This window comes from Phalacrocorax aristotelis, chromosome 3, assembly GCF_949628215.1.
Source record: "Phalacrocorax aristotelis chromosome 3, bGulAri2.1, whole genome shotgun sequence".
Taxonomy (NCBI): domain Eukaryota; kingdom Metazoa; phylum Chordata; class Aves; order Suliformes; family Phalacrocoracidae; genus Phalacrocorax; species Phalacrocorax aristotelis.
This window is the reverse complement of record NC_134278.1, coordinates 117,524,609-117,544,194: the sequence shown is the minus strand read 5'-3', so window position 1 is coordinate 117,544,194 and position 19,586 is coordinate 117,524,609. Positions and strand designations below refer to the sequence as shown.

At 41.2% G+C, this 19,586-nt stretch overlaps 2 protein-coding genes across 4 annotated transcripts in view; both read right to left on the bottom strand.

Annotated features, from left to right (window-relative positions):
• Positions 1–3,476, bottom strand: part of STRN (striatin) — a 73,665-nt gene extending 70,189 nt beyond the window's left edge. Inside the window, 4 exon segments of the mRNA XM_075089283.1 lie at positions 2,958–3,287; positions 3,290–3,324; positions 3,327–3,440; positions 3,443–3,476. Of these exon segments, the coding sequence (XP_074945384.1) occupies positions 2,958–3,287; positions 3,290–3,324; positions 3,327–3,440; positions 3,443–3,461 (498 nt within the window). The 5' untranslated portion in view covers positions 3,462–3,476.
• A 3,062-nt stretch (positions 3,477–6,538) lies between these two features.
• HEATR5B (HEAT repeat containing 5B) overlaps positions 6,539–19,586 on the bottom strand; it is a 56,725-nt gene continuing 43,677 nt past the window's right edge. For all 3 annotated transcript variants that reach the window (XM_075089282.1, XM_075089281.1, XM_075089279.1), the window contains exons 32-36: positions 16,765–17,034; positions 14,283–14,507; positions 12,252–12,403; positions 9,048–9,261; positions 6,539–7,497 (exon numbers count right to left, since the gene is read on the bottom strand). In XM_075089282.1, coding sequence (XP_074945383.1) covers positions 7,193–7,497; positions 9,048–9,261; positions 12,252–12,403; positions 14,283–14,507; positions 16,765–17,034 — 1,166 coding nt within the window. In that variant the 3' untranslated portion in view covers positions 6,539–7,192. The remainder of the gene's footprint in view (positions 7,498–9,047; positions 9,262–12,251; positions 12,404–14,282; positions 14,508–16,764; positions 17,035–19,586) is intronic.

Sequence of the window (19,586 nt, the reverse complement as noted above, 5' to 3'; positions counted from 1 at the left end):
AAAAGGAAAATTAGTAATTTCAGAAAAGATATGAAAATAAATGATGATGCTACAAAACACAGTTTGTGAATACTAAAATAAAGATTAACAATGTTAGCATTTATTCTAGTGAATTACTTCACAGGGCATCATGAAAGTTTACTCTTAGGATAATTTTTCAATCTGCAGATGTCAAAGTACCTTAAACAGAAAGCAAGCATTAAATGTGAAATATGTAATCAGCAGATACGCATCTAGGGGAACCCTGTATGGATTTGTTTTCATTCTTTTTTTTCAAATACACAGCTTATTAATGATACTTGCACAGATATAAATATTGAAGTCCTCTTTCACCCCAAATGAGGAAGATTATACATACATGCAACAATAATTTCAAGAAGTTCAAGAAAAATAATTAGAAAATCAAAGTAAACATGAATATTTGCCAGGGAAAGCAAAATACAGGCACTTGACAGGAAGAAAAACCTTGGAAAGCCAGTACTAGACCAGTAACTAAGACCACAGTGTAAGCTGCCTGGCCTGCCAACTCACATATGTTACAAATTTGGGTGTGTGTCACCAGAACAAGCATCACATAATGCAACAGAAAGGTACTCTGCCTGAATATCACATTTAGTTCCACACAATTAATTATAAGCGAAAAAGAAAGAAGCCCAGAGGCGAAGAAAAGGAAGATAGGAAATCACAGTGGGACTAACTTACAAGGTGTTTTCTAGAAAGAGGGTATACCTTAACTAACCAACAACTACAGAGCAGAAGCCAAGCACAGTAATACTGTGGCATAAAGTATCTGAAGTATTTAAATATCATGGGGGGGTAAGAAACTGGAGATAAAAGAAGTCTACCTCTAAGATACAGCATGAATTGCAGAAAAAATGTGCAGGTTACTAAGAAGACCATACAAAATAGGTTGTCTGCCACACAGCCTCCCAAGAGGGTGGATAATCTAATACTGAAATTTACACTGGATAGAAGACTAGTAAAGTACAATCAGGAGCACTGCACCTTTATCTCGAGAGAGAAACTGCCCAACCTCAAATTTCCATTATTCTGTTAAACATTTCCACATATATAGGCCAACAAAAGGATTCAGAAGGAGCACAGAACCGGTTTTTAATTAACGCTGCTCATCCTCCAGCTGTACATGTACAACTTCTAAAAGCCATCCCCTAGCTGCTAAACCCCTAACACAAACCTCTCACACGGATCAAAGAACATTCAACTGCAAGCGGTCACAGCAGACGTAATGCCTGATGACCATAGAGACAGCCAAGAATTTTGCACCTTTCTGAACATGACTCTGCAGTAGATAAATGCTGTTACAGCTCGTGGCAATGCCAGCCACAGTTAATTATAACTTTATTGAGGTGTTTTGGCAAAAGCCAAAGGTGTTCAAGCAAACAGCTTTGTAAACGGGTTATATTTCCCATTCTGCACTGATAATTCATGACTTCAGCAAATAGTTTAAATACTCTACTTCTTTCCTCCTGTCTCACCCATAAAAGCTTACCAAGCTTTTGAGGGATGCTTGAGGGAGGAGGGGGGAGAAGGAATGGCATGCTAGCCTCTGTTGAAGAGCACTATAAATATGTGAAGTGTTATTACTGTTAACACACTGGTAGAATTTCTTAGGTCTTGTTAAACAGATTTTTCTCTCCAAAGCAATTTTTGAGATCTTTATCAGCTATGAAAAAAATGTCAAGATATTTATAAGACTCCACAGGATATATGACACATGATGTTCTTCTACATAGCTAAGCTAGTTACTTTCTACATAGTATTTACTGGATGGCACAAAGAGAAACATGACTGTTACTAATACATTTTTCACTGAATCATTGAAGTTAAAATAAAAATTATTCTTTTGTCCTCATGACCATTTCCTTTAAATTCCTACAAGGGAACCCTCACCGAAGAATGTCACATCTGCCACTCTTCTCAGAACCGTTGTTTGATGTTACCATAGAAAGCAAAATTAAAAAGATGACTTCCTTACTCATTAAAAAAATAAAACAACAACAAAAAAACAAAAACAGAGAAGTGGTTCGCATTGCTAAAGAGGCTCCAGATTCTCTTCAGGACGGTGGTACTTGCAAGGAAAGCCACAGAAAGAAGAGAGATGGACAGGAAGCAAGAGACAAAGAAAGGAGACCCGAAAAGGAAGCCAAGTAGACGCTTTTCAGTCTCAGACATGGCCAACTGCAAACCAAACAGCGGGCAGCTGATAATGTGGACAGCGTTAAGGTTTACCACAGAAATTTCCTCGTAAACAAAGCCAACGAGGAACAAGGAAGGTTGCATTATCGACTACTATTAGAGTTGATGTAACGTGCCCATCACCTTAGTATCTGACAGTAATGGCTCTAGGCCAGCAGTTCACAAGTTCTTTAACCACAAGATCACTATCACTCCGCTAGTGCATTAAGGAGCGCCTCAACCCCATCGCTTTTCAACACAACACACTACGTAACGTGTCCCAGGACACCGGAGGAGCTGCGGCCGGTCCCACAGGCCTGGCCGGGGGCGCGGGGGCGAGGGGGGGTGCTGCCCGCTGCGAAGGGGCAGCGGCACAAGCCGGGCGCGCAACAAGCCGGAGGCAATCTGCAACAGCGGATTATGAAACTGGTGACAAGTTTACGCGGCCGGCCCTGGAGGGGCACCCGGAAAACTCCGGAGGACCGGCAAGAGCAGCGCGGCGGGCAGGGGCCGCTCCCCTCAGGGCCGGCCGCCATGTCACGCCCCTCCGCCCAGCGGCGGCGGCCGCCCGCCCTCCGAGGGGGAGGGAAATGGCCCGCGGTGGAGCCGGCCGGCGGCTCCCTCCCGGAGAGGGAGACGAAGGGGAGGCCGGGGTAGCGGCTCGGACGGCCGCTCCCTCCGGGGACCCCGGCCCTGCGCAGCCGGAGGGCAGCGGCCGCCAGAGCGGAGCAGGGGGGAGGGAAGGAGGTCGCGGGTGTTACCTGCAGCTCCGCCCGCTCCGCCTCCCACTCGGCGCGCTCCGCCTCGAAGCGGCCCCACTCGTGCTGCAGGAAATGCAGAATGCCCGGGACGCTGTACTGCGCCCGGGACGCCGACACCGGCGCGGCGGCTCCGGAAGCTGAGACCCCGCCGCCGCCGCCTCCCGCTGCTGCCGCGGCGGCCGCTGCCGCCGCCGCCTCACCCGGCTCTAGCCCTGGCCCGCCCGTCGGCGGCGGCAGAAGCAGGGCGTTATTGTTGTTGTTGTTGCTGAAGAAAACGCCGGGCCCCGCTTGCTCGTCCATGGCCGGGCCAGGTCCGCCGCGATGCCCCCCGCCACCGCCCCCTCCTGCGGGAGCCGCCGCCCGCACCAGCCGCCTCCCGGCAGCAGCAACAACCTGGGTGCGTCCCGCCCGCCCTCACCGCCTGACAGCCGCCCCCGCCGGCTGCTACGGCAGCGCGGCGGGGACAACTGCGGAGAGCGATTCGCCCGGACCCTCCCGCGGCATTCTGGGAAACGTAGTTCCGCGGGGCGGGAGGTCGAGGCGGGAAGGAGGGGACTCGCCTTTTTCTCCCCCGCGCCACCCGTATTTAGGGGAACGGCGTTACGGCGAGGGAGTCCCATCCCCGTGACGTGCTGTTCCGGGGCAGAGAGGGGCAAGCCGTGGCAGGGAGCAGCTGGCAACCTACCCCCCGGGCCGGTCGGCTGGCGGGGTGTGAGGGAGGCCGCGGGGAGCCGTCCCGGCCCCCGCCCCGCCAGGCCGCGGCGGGAGGGGCAGGGCAGCAGCGAGAGCACAGATCAATCGTAATCTCCACCTCACAGCCGGATTTAAACGGCTCTGGCACACTCGTGGCCCACCACCCCGGGATATAAAAAGATCTGGTATCTCACAGCAGTTCCACAAACTTTGGTCAGCCCTGGCTTTTCCATCGCAGCCCTGTTCTGAGCAGTGCTCGGCCTCAAAGCACCACATGCCATCAATCCATCTCAGGATGGGATGAAACAGAGAGCAAAACAGCATGTTTTGGGAAATACCACGCTGCCTTTCTGCACAGAAAGGGAAGCCAAGATACTTCGAGACTGGCGGCAAAGCCCTGAAATGAGGGCGTAAGCTGTCAGCAGCATTGGTCTCTCCTACTCTCCCAAAGTCACACAAAAAGCTATGCTTGCTTTCCATGCAGCATACATACTAACACCAGAGGCTTGTTGAAGATAGACACCAACACTGCTACCACCAGGCCTGACAGCAGGGCTAAGCGCTAGCAGCAGCACCCCATTGCCTCCACTCAACCCCAGGCACGTCCAAAAGAGGGCACAAGGCTGCTGCTGAGAACAGTCCCCACCACCCCACACCACACCCTGGGCACACCAGGAGCGCCCCGCTGCTTACTCAAGCAGCGCTTCCTGTTTCCTCCTGGCTGTGCCGAAATTGTACTCAGCCGCTTCGTAACCCTGCCCTCAGAGGTTAGGGCTGTGGCTGGTGGATGACCTCTTCATGCTTTTAAAGAGGGAAAGACAACTAAAGAAGCCTTTGGAGCAGAGCATGCTGCAGAGCAGAGAGGAACAGGAGTGACAGCACAGAAAAGGGAGCGTGCTCTGGGGGACCTCGGCAGGGAACCAGGGTAGAACAACAAGGCTCACCCAGAAGGGAAGGAAACAGCAGAGAGAAAGAGGAAAGACGTGAAGGGGAAATGGAGCAAATGAGATTAATGAAAAAGCATATTAAAAAGGCTATTGACAAAGACGAAAAAGAGGGTGACAAAGAACAATAAGTGCTACGGGCATTTCAAGTTATTTTGGTTTTTTTTTAATCAAATGAAATTTGATGTCAAAGTATTATGTAAAACCACGTGGTTATAGCTTTAGTATCAGGAGCAAGCAAAGATGCAAACAAGTACTAGAAACTGGGGAAGGATGTATACAAGTGAAAGTCGAGCATGTTTTATACAGTCACAGAGTAAACAAAGAAAAACCTCTCCCTTCTCTACCCCTTTTTATCTGCCTAGTGCCATCTTCCCTTCTAACTTTTTTCTACAGACTTCTTAGTTATGCTTGATTGCTACACTTACCTCCACCCACCTCCCCTTTTCTGAGTTTTCAGACATCTTGTAAACTAGAGTCTAACCAAAACATAGAAGTGCTGAGATAAAAATTAAGGTAAATAAAACCTGATTATAGGCAAAAAGTTTCCAACAAACATTGAAGTCATTAATTACTAGGCTACCTGGGGGTGGATGGAATCTAAAACAGGTTACAGCTATTTTCTTTGTTTTACCTGCAAAACTTTTGTGTTCAATTTTGTACTGAAAGATTTTCCTTAATGCTTTCTATCAGATGTTAAACAGGTTAAGAACTTGTGAGCAAAATAGCTCTGTAATACTAGGAATAGTTATGAGAAAGTGATATATTTTAATCAATTCCCACTACCTATACAAAGATTTAAAAAGTAGTGAAATTACTTTCCTCCTCATATACGGAATATTGGTTTTACTCCTGCGTGTGTCTTTACATCTGTAGGACAACAGAACAAGATCTGGAAGTTAACATCTTTATGGAAAAAAAACATTTGAAAGATTAGAGTATGCACCACTTGTTGTGCCCTCCCTTTAGTACTAAAATATTCACTATGAAATAAATGCTTTTCTGATTTTATATTAAATATTCTGCACACACCAAATAGAACAGAGCAAAAGAGCTTTGTCTTGTCCTCCATTTTGCATAGTTACACTCCAAGGGTTGTGTAAGGTCTTCCAGGAAGAGAGAGACTAGGCAAGTGACTATGCAAAAATAATGATCAACAAATATTTCAACCAACTATTAATCATATTAAATTCTATTTACTATCCCTTTGTTATCTTTGGATTGAAGTAGAAGCTTCTGAAATATGGATTACAGAGTATCCAGAAAAACATCAGAGATGAAATTCAGCAGGCCCAGTGGAAGCTTCTAGTTACGTAGCTTCGCTCTATAAAGCCAAATGGATAGAAAGATCCCTATAGAACCCCATAGATTCAACAGCAGTGTCAAAAAATTCAAGTCAGTCAGTCTTGTATACACAAGAAAATACACGGTTCTGCACTTCTGCCAATAGGAAGGGTGAGGTCTGGCAGCACACATTGGGAGGCACTGGCTCTGTGCTGTAAGGTTAGCACAGCACCGGAGCTCTAAGCTCCAAAATTTGCACATCAGACTCGCTCAGATGTGAGGGGAGCCATGTGCTTTTCAAAAGAAAAGCCTGGCAGGGAAAGGAAAAATTGGAGGAGCCTGGCTCTCACTTGTGTTCTGCGTACATGTACAAAGCGCACAAGTAAATTGGTTCTGCAAACTTTATCAAGGACTGCAGATAACATATATCTACTGAGACTAAAATCTTGCAGGAAGGTTAAACACCTAGGAGTCTGGACAAAGAGCAGAGCACTGAATCATCATATTCAACCAGTTTCTGGCAGTATAGGAAGACTGCTAACACACAGCACCTTGCGAGGGCCAAAATCTACACCTACAAAAATGCTGATAGCCAGCAGTTCTCTGTATAAATTCATTTTTCAATACATTCTTTAAAATTTATCTTAGAAGAGATGGGGATTAGATTTGCATCCTTTATTTTCAAGCATGGAAATGGATCTGAAAGAAATACACACCACATGAATAAGGACAACTCATTAAGACGGCATGCTTGATCGTTTACCTGAAAGGCTGAAAATTTTCAATTCTATGGGTTTTTTTCATGCAAGCTGAAATGATGTACAAGGTCTGACAATCCCCTTCTCTACTTTGTTTTTAAAAGGAAAAAGTGCATACTTCTACACTTGAAATTCCCCAGGGTACACGGTAAGTATTTTGTAACAGCTTCCCCTCTTCCCTCCATCCCCAACATGTTAGCGCGTTGGCACAATGGTATGATAACAATCGCCAGATTTCAAAGACCACTCAAAGGTTTGGGGTGGCTTTTAAAAATAAATAAAACTGTTTAGTCAGATAGAGAATAGGTTTTTCTGGTGGATAATTTATAACATCAATTCATAAATATGATCACATTCAATTTCCTAAAAATCTATACAAATACTTCAAGTAACACCACATCCCTTGTAATGCATGGATTTCAAGTAATTACACAAAGCTCTATTAGACAGCCTTTCACATACAAATTACACAAAATTACAGACATATATGCAGTAACACATTGGGGATAATCTAATGCTTCTGACTACTTAATGGTCCAAAAATAATAAAAGTAATTCAAAAAAAGCTAGTTTTCAGTTTAATTGTTGGGGTGGAATGTACTGTGGGTGGTGGTTGCCTAGCAGCTGCTTTTGCTTTGCTGGCCTGACTTGCTCGGACCGCAGTTTCTAGACGTGTTTTTAACTCAGGAGCAGCTCCCATTACTGTCTTGAAAGCATGTGGGTAAAGTGGACCAATGTGCATTAGATTCTGAAGTGCAAATTCGTGAAGATCCTTAGATGCTGTAGGTGCAGAAGCAAAGGCATTTTCATTCAGTAAATAGGAGATCAGAGTGGGAACGAGAAGGGCAAGCAACTGGACTCCTAAAAGTGAAAGAAAAAAAATAATGTAGTAACCATATCAGAGAATAAAACAAAAGAAAATTAATTTTACCAGTTACTAGACTGATAAGGGTAATTTTGTTTTCAGAATTGACAATTAAAGCTCTGTAATTAAAGAATTATTAAATAAAAGAACAACTGAAACGTAGATGGTTTCCTGTCCTTTGGTCACTCCAATCTTTCTTACCAGGATTGTGTTTCAGACTTCTATTATTGTTCATCACAGTTACTTTGTTCCTGATGCTTTCTTAAGAGATGCCTTTGAACTATCTGTTTGCAGATGACTGATAAGAGATCATAAGATGTAGAGCGCCTACCGTAGTAAAGGATTTCAAAATACTTTTCAGGCAGACAAACATCATTCAATCGAATCGGAGTATCAGCCTCCCCAGTGAGCATAACAGGACTGCTATTATGCAAGCATTCACAAAAAAGTCAGGGGCAGTTATCTGCCATATTACTCCATTCTGGAAGAATCCAATCCAAAAGCCAGCACTTCAGCTATACTTGGCCTAGCACGACCTAATAAGGCCACAGCCCAGAATGGCATAGGTATCAAAAGGGTTTTCCTTTAGAACAAAAAAACAAATGAACTTAAGCAATAAGGCTAATTTTTGTATCTAGCAAGGATACAAGTATACCTTTGAAATGTGTAACATGTTAATTGTGAATTTTAAGCTCAAAGAGCTTAAACATTAATGGTAACTTATTTATCTAAAATTTTGTAGATTATCAGAGTATTAGTGATTTTCCTCTAAAGGTTTTGACTAAATTCATATTCATAGGGTGATTGTCTCCAGCCAGCATTAGCAAAAATCAGATGTTTTGTTTCATCATTTGCTTTAGCTGCTCTTTCATTTTGCACGTTTCAAACAACTGTGCCAGAAGCAGAATGGGGCTCAAGAGAACATACATTTAGTGTCTGATCATCACTGAAGAGAAATGCCAACACACCCCACAAAAACAACAGTATTATGTTTACAAAGACCTTTAACAGTATTTAAAGCCAAATGTCTGTAGAGTAAGTCTTTAGAAAATGCATTGTTTCAGTTAGAGAATAACTGAACTTAAAGATACACTATAAATACTCTGTTCTATCTACTGAAGCAAACAGGAGGCTCCATCTACAATCAAGATATTCTGACCAGTACAATTCATTTTCTTGGGCTTTTTAGATAAACTTTCTTGAGCTAGTAGAAGCAACCTGATAGAAGTGATGAGTCTGCTAAAATAAATTAAAGTTAACAGTGGGAAAAAGTAAATTTAAACAGTGTGAACTACTCATTTCCAAACAGGAAAACATCACTCACTCCTGCAGTTCATGTTTAGAATTTTTTTTCCTGAAATCACCAGAAATGCAAAAACTACAGCATACAATACTGTATGTGCTATACAAGTCCACGTATACAAAAGTTCTAGTACCGGGATTATAAAATTTGTAAATATGCCATCAAGTTCCTAACTGAATGATTTCTAATGTTGAGCATTCTATTTTAGCATTACACATTTCTCTAGATAAACTAAATACTTACTATTCTGCTCCTCACCAAGGGCAACCAACGTTTCAAGGACTTTAATTCCTTCCTGGACTGCTAACAGCTCCAGATTGTTGTTCGGGCGGCTCCTTTCCACAGCTTTCAACTTCTCAACCATGATAGGCGCCAATGAATGAATATATGGAGTTGACAGGGCACGATTGGTGTGTTGGAACACAGAAAGCAGAAGCTGGTAACACTTGGCTTGAACCTAGTCAAATCAAGATAAATACATTGTCCTGAAAGTTATTTGTTAACTCAGGGAATTCTAATAAACTCTGTTACCTATGTATGAGAGATACATGTGATACCAAAAAAAAAATTATTATAGAGGAAGGAAACATACTGAACAAGAGCAAAGCAGCAACACAGCCCATCTGCTAAAATGACATTAGCCAGTTTTCAAGAAAAGGAAGGCCAGTTAGTAAGAACATGCAGGTACTAAATAGCAGTAACAACATGAACTCAGAGAAAATAAAGGAATCGTTCATGCCATACAAGTCAGTTGCACGGGTCCACAGAGAACTACATCTTTAAGTCTCAGAGCTACCAGCACTACTAGTAGATGTATCCGCAAAATCATGAAGTGCTATTCCAATCTCAGAAGGGTAAAACAGCCCATAAGAATTCCTCAGATCAAAGCGATCTTATTACTCTAACATGAGTCAAGGCTGTACCCAAAAGTGGCAGGCCTGTCCAGCCTTCCTTCTCATTCTCCATCTTGTGCTGGTAGTAGCATAGGAGTATACGTGTAGCCATACAGTGAGCTGGATCACAGAACCCTCTCCTTGTCTTCCTTCAACTTCCTTTTTGCCCCTCCTCCCTCTTTTCTCTGGAAAGCAGGGATTATTAAAGTCAATGTTTGGGAAAGTGACTCGCTGATGATCTTGCTTAGATGAACTTATGAATATATTTTATTTGGGTGTACAAAGATCTTTCTCCAAAACCCCACACAAGTAACCCAGAACTTTTGAAAAGGGAAAGCCCCACAACAAATACAAGGATAAAACATCGCACATGCTTTCAAACTGCACTCAAGTCCAAACATGGTAAATCACTGAGCACGTGCTGGACAGAAACATTCTAGAGAAAGTATTACTGAACACAATGATCTGTGAGGAGGTCTGGGGATGACTGGGAACACAGATGTATATATAAAAATGTTGAATAAAAATGATAGATAATAAAAACTAATAGTAAGAAAATCCAAGTTATGCAGCTCAGGTCACTGTTAATTCACTAGTATACAGCTGCAAGTTTTCTATACAATTACATTTTTAAGGCCTGAAGTAGTAACACATTTTCTAATACTGTTTGTATGCTTCCTAAGAGAGCTCCACAGAACATTTTCTCCTAATGCCTTACTCAGCATCATCTTTGACCTGTTTCAACAAATTATTTCTCTATTTCTCCATACCACTTCAAATAATTCCCTTTCTGACAACTTTCTTTACACTTTACTCCTTATTAGCTGTTAAGATTACTAGCCTTCAACATAAGGAGTAAGAGTCTCTTTTCTTACACGCATGCATAATTCAGGTAAGAGTTTTACAGCTGCATCTGAGAGCAGAATTTCATCCAAGCTTCTTTTATTACATCTATATAATACAAAACTTCTGAATGTTCTGTGTTCACAGAAGTCTACAAAATCTCCTACGAGGTAAAAATCAGGGCTTCTTCAAAACATGTAAGGCATACTCTCATGTAAAACTCACCCATTAGCACTGAGAGACACTGGGGGTGTCTCAACTGGGTTCCCTTGTTGGGGCAAAATGAAATCGAGCTCACCAGCTTTCTGGTTATTACTATGCATGATATCTAACTTTTCAAACTTTTGCAGGTGGTAGCAGTTTCACAGATACTCCTGTATCTCTTATGAGGCAGCAGAATTTCTTTAAAAGAATTTTTTCCATAATCAGTTCAATGCTTTTAGTACAATCAGTATAATCCTTTTATTACAAACAGGTGTCTGATTACTGACCCCGACAGTGAGTGTTTTATATTCAAAAAGCTAGAACAAACACACAACAAGTATTACAGACTATATGTTCTGCACATCAGCGAGGAGAGTGGACACAATCTGGCTGCTGTCAAAGCATTCTCTGTGAATTACAAGAATAGTGTTAAGTTCTTGCTCACTAACAGCTTTCCAGCAGGGTGGTGGGCAAAGATGTACTTCTCTCACTGATTGTGCGTTTATACAGAGCTGAGAGAGAGTACGATATAAAAGTTTCTCCTTAACACAGCTGACATTTCCAGTCACACACTAAAATTTTAAGTGGCTTTCCACCCAAAGTCAGGCATCAGAACCAACTGAATTTATGTCCACGCTGGAAAACACCAGCCCTGCTGCAGAGAAGAATCATCAGCCTAACAGGATTTTAAATGCCTCACTGTGACCCTAACAAATCAGCATTTTTTGCATATTTTTTTTCTCAGGAATCTCTGCAGCACTCATGTGAGGAAACACTATAGATTTCTCTCTTCAGCTCCCACCCACGGATTTGTATAACCACTTAAACTGATGTGTATGTGGCTGGAACAGTTAAGTGTAACTATTTAGCACATTAGCCTGCTTGAACAAAGTCAGCCCACAACTTTTTAGTTTCCCTCTTTAGTAAGAAAATAATTTAGAAGATAATTCATAAATAAAAACCAAAGGGCAGAAGTGAAATCAGCAGACAGGTGATTTCACAACCTGTAGATGTTCTGATGGTGACCACAAAATTACATTTTTGCACTCAAACTGTTTTGTATGAACATGTAAAATAAGCCCAGGTTTTGCATAAACAAACATAAAACTTCATCAGAAATGTGGGCTGTAATTTTTTCTACAGAAAAAGTGGTTTATTTTGTATTCTAAAAGATCAGCATTAATGTAGAAGTGTCACCACTCTCTGGTAACCAACCTTTTCACCTGCTAAAATTTCACATATCAAAGATTTTTTTCCTTTTAAAAAGCTGCAAGTCAAGAACCTGCCACAAGGCCATGAACACACATTATCTGGAAGTTCTTAGTTTGGGTTGTTTTGCTCACTGAAGAGTTTCTATAATGCACTGTTGAAAATTCTAGGTTTTATGACAAGCTGTACCTGTCTCTGAAGTAAAGGCAGCACAAAGCATTCGGAAAATACCGTAAATGTATCACAATTATTTTTTTCTCAGCTATATATCAGTAACATTCCTATAACATGATCTTACCCAAGGATCACATGAATTTAATGCGCTTTTAAATCTGTTCATACATCCATTTTGTAAAGACTGCACTCCAATTATTTCAGTGCTGGCTGACCAAAGGAAGAGAGCAATAGCTGTAAGTATGCTTACTTCATCAAGAATAGGCTTAGAGGCTTCTGAAAAACAAAGAACAAATATGCTATTAGCTTACTCCGAAAAGAGTTTAGAATTTATTCAGTAAAAGCCAGTGAACGCAAACTCAGAAAGGAGATAAGTGTACTTGAATTCATTTGCAACTGCATACAGATATGCATCTACTTCTTACAGAATCACTTTATCATCATAGACTCTGACTGACAAATTTTTAATTTTTTGTTTTTAATTTCTTTTTATTACTTTATTGAATTATAAGACTTGAAATCTTATGCAGTAGACCTTGCTTAGATAATTGTGTGTATGATGCATCCCACTCCACAGAAGACTGGAAAGAAAAACATACATTCTTGCACAGAACAAAGAAAGATTTCTGAAGTCTGCAAAAAAGCTTAAAGCCAGTAACATTTCTGGAAAGAGAAACTGGGAAATCTTTACAGTAACAAAAGACTGGAAGACAAGAGCTGATGTGACAACTCAAATTAGAAGTTTGACTTGGTTAACACAAATCTACTGATCCTTCCCCTGCAGAGGACAGGGAACATTTTCAGGATTGTTTGCAATTACTACTCACTCCCTATCTCTCACATGAGTAGCTCCATTCAAGCCTCTCTTCAGTCTCTATAAATGGCTCCTTGGGGATGTAATGGGATGTTTTCTGGCTGAACCACCATTATGCAAATGACAAATCTTTGTGCCTCTTTTGCTAACTACGCAGCTGAGACTGTATGTCGCCTTTGCTTCTCAAAAGGAAAGGCAAAGTATGAATGCGAACCAAAAGAAGTAGTCTGCAGTTCTCTAAACAGACACAGTAGACATCCTGCTGGTGGGTCACTGATTTTTTGGGGAGGGGTAGGATTTTCTTCTCACCACTGACACTTGTAACCATATTGTGAATATCCTACTCCAGTATGAACCTTGCTACAGTTATCCCTTGCTGTCTTCACACTCATTCACTTTAACACTCACTGTCATTACAACTATATGATTCACACTAGCAAACACTTAGAAGATACACTGATTGCCATTTTTGGGTTTTTTTTTTAATGGTTTAGGTTTATTTAAAGGTGTCAAGTCCATGTACAATACTGAACAATAATAGTTTCAGTAAAGAGATCAGTTCCTCTACAAACGCTGTTTTGGCAACTACAATCTCCTTTCCTTTAAGCTAGCAGGTATTGTGTGGAAAGTGGAAAGTAGCGGTGGAAATGAGTTTGCTCAGGCCTTGCCAACGTGTCTAGAGTTGCCAGTAGTCACGGAAACTGAGACACAGTCCAGCAAGTACAGTGAATTCAGCTTGGAACTCCTTTAGATTTTACTTGTGAGACATTCAGCAGATGTCAGAAAGACTGATCGATATCAGAAGGTAGATTCGCAAGTTCCAGAAACAAGTCGCTAGCTGAAACTATGAAGACTGGTAAGGCCAGCCTGAGGAAAATCAAACGCATGAAGTAATCACATCATAATAGGATTCAAAATGGAACAGGAAAGTCTGAATTAGTACAAAAAAAAAAAAAAAACCCTATGGAAAGGACCGGGTGGGGGGGGGGTGTTGCAGGATGAGTTGTGAAAGGCAAAATTTCTAACAGGAGGTTATGATCAATATTGTCAAAGAAAAACCAACAGCGGCAAATCTGGGGTGGGAACTCCTGAGATGTAACTGAGTTTTCTTGAAGCCAATGCTGTGCTTGTGTTCGACACAACCTATTAAGTAACTAATTAGTTATGCTGTATGCACTCAGATCTTTCTCCCGTTTCAATTTTATGGGCAATTCTTCACCACTTTTAATCCCCAACCCTCAGACATGAAGCCTATTACATTATAGGCAGATGCAATATTTGCCTTTTCATTACAGCAAAACCCAATTCTCTTAAACTCTCCTGCACTGGGAAACCACTTACCAGGTTGAGAGTATTCCAAGATAGATGCCAGTGTGCTGCGGATAAGACCTGTCCATTGTTTCTGAGTTTCATCAGTCTTGACTGTTGGAAGAGTAACAATAGTTTTTATCCCTTGAAGGGCTGCACTAACTGGAGGCGGGACCTGATTATCTGCTGATTTTACTGCTGTTTCTTTCAATACTCTTGTAATCAGAAACAGAATAGTGGGTAAGATCGTCATACATCCTAAAAAAAAAAAAAGAATTTCTGAAGTTAATTCCAACAAGTGCCATAGATAACCTCCTTAGCTTTCCCAATATGGATATATATGGCTAGGAGACAAAGGAGACACTACGATAAACTGCAATTCAGGTAACAAGTGATATGTACCATTCAATATTTTGTCACCAAATTCATACATCAGTATTTCTGAAGCATATCATAAAACAAGTCATACAAGCCAATGCTTAAAATGTTGCTGTCAATTCAGGAATGACAATGCAGCTGTTAAAGATTTACCCTATGTGTCATGTGATACATGGTGTGTATCATATTGAGCACATCCAGAGTGTTAAGTATCTTAAACCAGGATCTGCATACCGCTATGGTCCTATAAAATAAAAAAAAATAAGAGGTCTGGAAACAGGTATCCAAACCAAGTTATGGCACTTTCCAAGGAAGCTGGTGTGTGGTACGAGCCCCAGAAGCAAAGTAAGGAAGTTATCTGGCTGTGTTATATCCCGGGCAAAAGCTGTAGCCATGTGGCTACTCTACAAAGGAGACAAAATGATCCTCCTCCTACTGCATTGCTTTTCTGAAGCAGTGTGCGGCCAGTCCTGCAGATGCAGGTTAGGCATACTCAAGAAATACTGGCTAAGTAACACATAATTTGACTTTAGACACATGGGAACTTTTTTAGGAGTTTCTATAACACATGTAGACTTTATGCCTCTGTAGGACTCAAAGAAGGGTCCTATTGCGTTTAGGTGTGTAATATTAATCTACATCTCACTTCAGAGAGCCAAGTCTCTTTCCGTATCTTTTCTATGCCTCTTTTTCCCACACCTGTAGAAACACAAAACCTGCCATTTTCCTGCTTCTGGGAATGCTGTATGGATAAATACACAAAGTAATCCAATTACAACTGGAAGTGACTGCTGGTGGTCATCTAGTCCAACCCCCTTTTTCAAAGCAGCAGTTCCTCTAGATCAGATTGCCTAGGATCTTGTCCAATGGAAACTGCAAGATGTTCATGTTTTAAGAAAGAGGAAGAAATATAAAACATGCACCAATCACAGAAAATTATTAATTCTTTTTGTTCACAGTTTCCCTTACATCCAAAGGCTCAATTAACACAAATGTTTGTGCATGTACTGTCACTCCCCTACATCTTCTGGATGAGAAAAAACCCAACTCTAGCAGTCTCTGTAGACTAACAATAGTTTCTGAGCTACTTTCACTGGTCACTTGCCAGGTGCTGGGAGTCGTCTGGAGCCTTTACTCCAGTCAACACAGAAGTAGTACTGTTACTGTTTTTGCCCACCCTCTCTTTCCCTGTCACCACACACATTCCCCCCCCCCCCCCCCAAAAAAAAACCCCAAAAACCCCCAAACACCCCAAAGAAAAGACAGAGAGAAAGGAAAAAGAATCAAGAATCAAATAAAAACAGTGCAGGACTCCAGATCAGCTCAAAATCTACTGTTTTTTTTTAAAGAACTGTAAGACACACATTGTCTGTTTGAAGACAGCCCATGTTACGTTCCAAGCATGACTTTGTCCAAGTATGTTCTTTACCATGCATCTCATTAAGGGACCAACCTCTAAAATGTCTTATCTACATCAGTGTGTGAAAATTCCTGGAGATCTACGAGACAACCCTTAAGCAATTTGTTCCATGAAAAGCAAAACTCAATGAGCACAGCTTCCCATGCAATTGTGTCCTTTACCCATGAACTCCAATCAGTGCAATTACCCTAGTTTACACAAATCCTTTGTGGCAGTCTCCCTGGGCAGAAGAAAGCTCCATTTAGTTTACAGTCACATTTGGGATAACTGACAGCCAACGGCTCCAAACCAAGTGTACCACAGCTGAATTGTGCTGGTTTTTCCCTCAGTAAGATTCTCTTTTCACCAACTTCCCAGGATTTTAATTATCTCCAAAATGTCTATGTTCTTTTACAATATGATTAAAATTGGCCAAAAGGTTTAAAAATCATGAAAAAAGGAAGGGAAAAAACCAACAGTAAAATCATAGTGATATAGAGCTCATGTCCTCACCAATCTTGCAGACACATGGAAATTCAAAATCAAATAATTTCCTTTATGTTGCTCACTGGAAAAGCCTGAATTCTTTATTTATTTTAGAACCTAAACATACTTTTCAACAGATGACACTTAAAGTATCCCATAAAAATATATTTATAGTTTGCTTTTTTAGCATCATATGCTAACTATGCTTCCCCTACAGTAACCACTCATACATATTTTGTTACAATACCTTACCTGCTGGAGAACATAGAGAAGGCAGGTCAGACAGTATAGTAACAGTGGCAGCCACCAGACGAGCACTTTCATCAGAGAGGTGGGATTTGGCAGCAGTGTGACTTGGAGAATCTGATACTTTAGAACTCAGATGGGGCATGTGCCGTACTAGGATAAACATGAGCAATTCCATGGCTGCAAAGACTAGAGATTTTCCAGGCACAAGACCACCACTCTCACCTCCCTCTCCTAAAGCAAGAGGATTTTCTTTCTCCTCAATATCATCTTCATCTGAAAAAAGGAAAGAAATGTGTGAGGAGACAATTAAGAAAGATCCCCTGCCAAAGATTACAAGAAAGACTCTTTAGAAAAGAAACAAAAATATCAAGAAAAAGTTGCTTCACCAGTGAGATACAACAAACATGGCTCATATAAAACTAGAAGTTTTAGTTAGAATGACTTAAAGGTGTTTAAAATACTTTAGAAGTATTATGCCTGCAACAATACTTATTAAAAATCCTTCTAGAGCTAGGAAAAAAGTAATAATACTTACACAAAATAAAAATGCAGTAATTTTTTTGCTTCTTTTAAAATGGATTGTAAAATTAACAGGAATGACTGCCAAATAAATAGGCATGACAGTATGTTTTTCATTTAACGGGTATTAATTAAATGTTCCACCCTGACAAAATCTTATTTCAGCCTAAATTGATTATGAAATAAAAGAAAAGAAAAGCACTGTAGGATTCTATGTCTGAGTTCATGATTTGAGTGCATTCAGTTCAAAAAGTCTTTCTTTTGAATGGCAGCTTGGCCAGCTGCAGTCGTTCCTTCTCCCATTAAACAGCAACAGAGATTCAGTAAGTCAAAGCTGGCCTGAACTACTCCTATGGAGCTCCTATGAATGTAAATGATTGCTAGTGTTATCACATTCACTGATTTGAAAAACGCAACTTACTGGGCCTACAGTAAACAATTCCATTAATTCATATGAAGGAACAAAGCTTGCCTTTTTAGCTGTGCTGGCTCCTCAAGTTCCAGCAAAATCCTCTCTCTGTTTTTATGTGGAAAACAGGCAAAAGCTAACAGTTGGGTTTTTATTCAACAGAATATTGTGCCAGACTAACATAGTAGTTTTCCTTAGTTAGAGAACATTCTTTGGGTTTTATTTTACTTCTTTCATGTAAAAGAAAACAGCATACCTAACATAATCAGGTATCAATGAACTATTTGCCACGTTGCCATTTGGAAACTAATTTACCTGGCAAAGATGGAAATAGTACATCCAATGCGAGATTTTTAAAGAAATGGTAAACAGATGATTGAGCAGGGAGACACACTGTTAAAAAGAGGAAGTTACTAAAAGTACCTCAGAAAGTAGCCTTCAGACTGATGTTAACCCTATCAAGGATATTCTTGCATAAAGTAAAAATAAACTAACATACTATATTGATGAAAAGCTTAAGTAAAACATCAGAAGCTGAAATATCATGCCAGAAGAAGCAGGGATAAAAGAAGAAAGAATTAATTTTACTAAAGCTCATAAAGGCCAAGTAGAGGAAAGGATTTAGGTATATCAACTCATCAGAGAATCTCAGAGAAATTTAAGTTGACAGGGACCTCCATAAGTCATCCAAGTCCGATCTCCTGTTCAAAACAGAGACAAATTCAAAGCTAGAGCAGGTTGCTCAGGGCTGGTCCAGTTTTTAATACCTCTAAGCATGGAGATGCCACAACATTCCTGGGCACCTGTTCTGCTTTACCACTCTCATGGTGACAAATTTTTTCTTTGTATCCCATCTTAATTTCTGTTGCTGCAACTTGTGTCTGTTGACTCTTGTCCTTCCACCATATGCATTTCAGAAGAGTCTGGATTGATCTCTCTTTAAGTCCCCTTCAAGAAGGGGGATTGCTATTCTATCCCATATTAACCCTCTCTTCTGCAGACTAAACAAGTTCAGCTCTCAGCCTCTCCTCACATGTCACATACTTCACCTCCCTAAGCACCTTAGCAGACCTCCACTGGCCTTCCTTCAGTTCGTCGACATCTCTTTTATGCAGAATGAGGGGAAAGGTGAGGAAAACTAGACACTGCTCCAGATACATCTTCACAAGCTCAAGTTGAAAGGAAAATCTGATCCCTTAATCTACTGGTCATGCTTTAATGCAGTCCAGAAACAAAGTCTTCAGCATTGCATAGGCCCATCACAGATTCAGATTCAACTCAGTATCCTGCAAATCTGCTATCTAGCCTGTCAGCCTCCCAGCCTAAACAAATGCACAAGGTTACTCCATTCCAATGTATGATTTTGCATTTGTCTCTGCCGAATTTCAGCAGGCTCTCAGTCCTGCAGCTCGAAATTCCCCTGAAAGGCAGCACTGCCCTCCAGTGTGTATCTGCCACTTGCACAATTTGGTATCATCCACAAATTGGCTGAGGGTGCATTCTGTCCTATCATCCAGGTTGTTAATGACAATGCCTAACAGTAGCAGAACTAATACTGAACTCTAAGGAACACCAGCTGCAAACAGCTGTCAGTTAGACGAATCACTGAACTCCATTCAAGCACAGCAGTCTAGCCAGTTATTCTACTCTTCAGTCCACGTCTCTCCAATCTGACAATGATACTATGGGGTACTGGGTCAAAAGCCTTGCAAAAGTGAAGGTAAACAAGTCCCCCTTCATCCAAAGCCAGTTATTTCGTCACAGAGGGTGATTAGGCATTATTTGTCCTTGGTAAGTACGTGCTCAGCATTTCAAATCACGTTCTTCTACTTCATGTACTCAGAAGTGGTTTCCAAGGGAATTTACTCCAAAATATTTCAACACACACAAGTAGGCT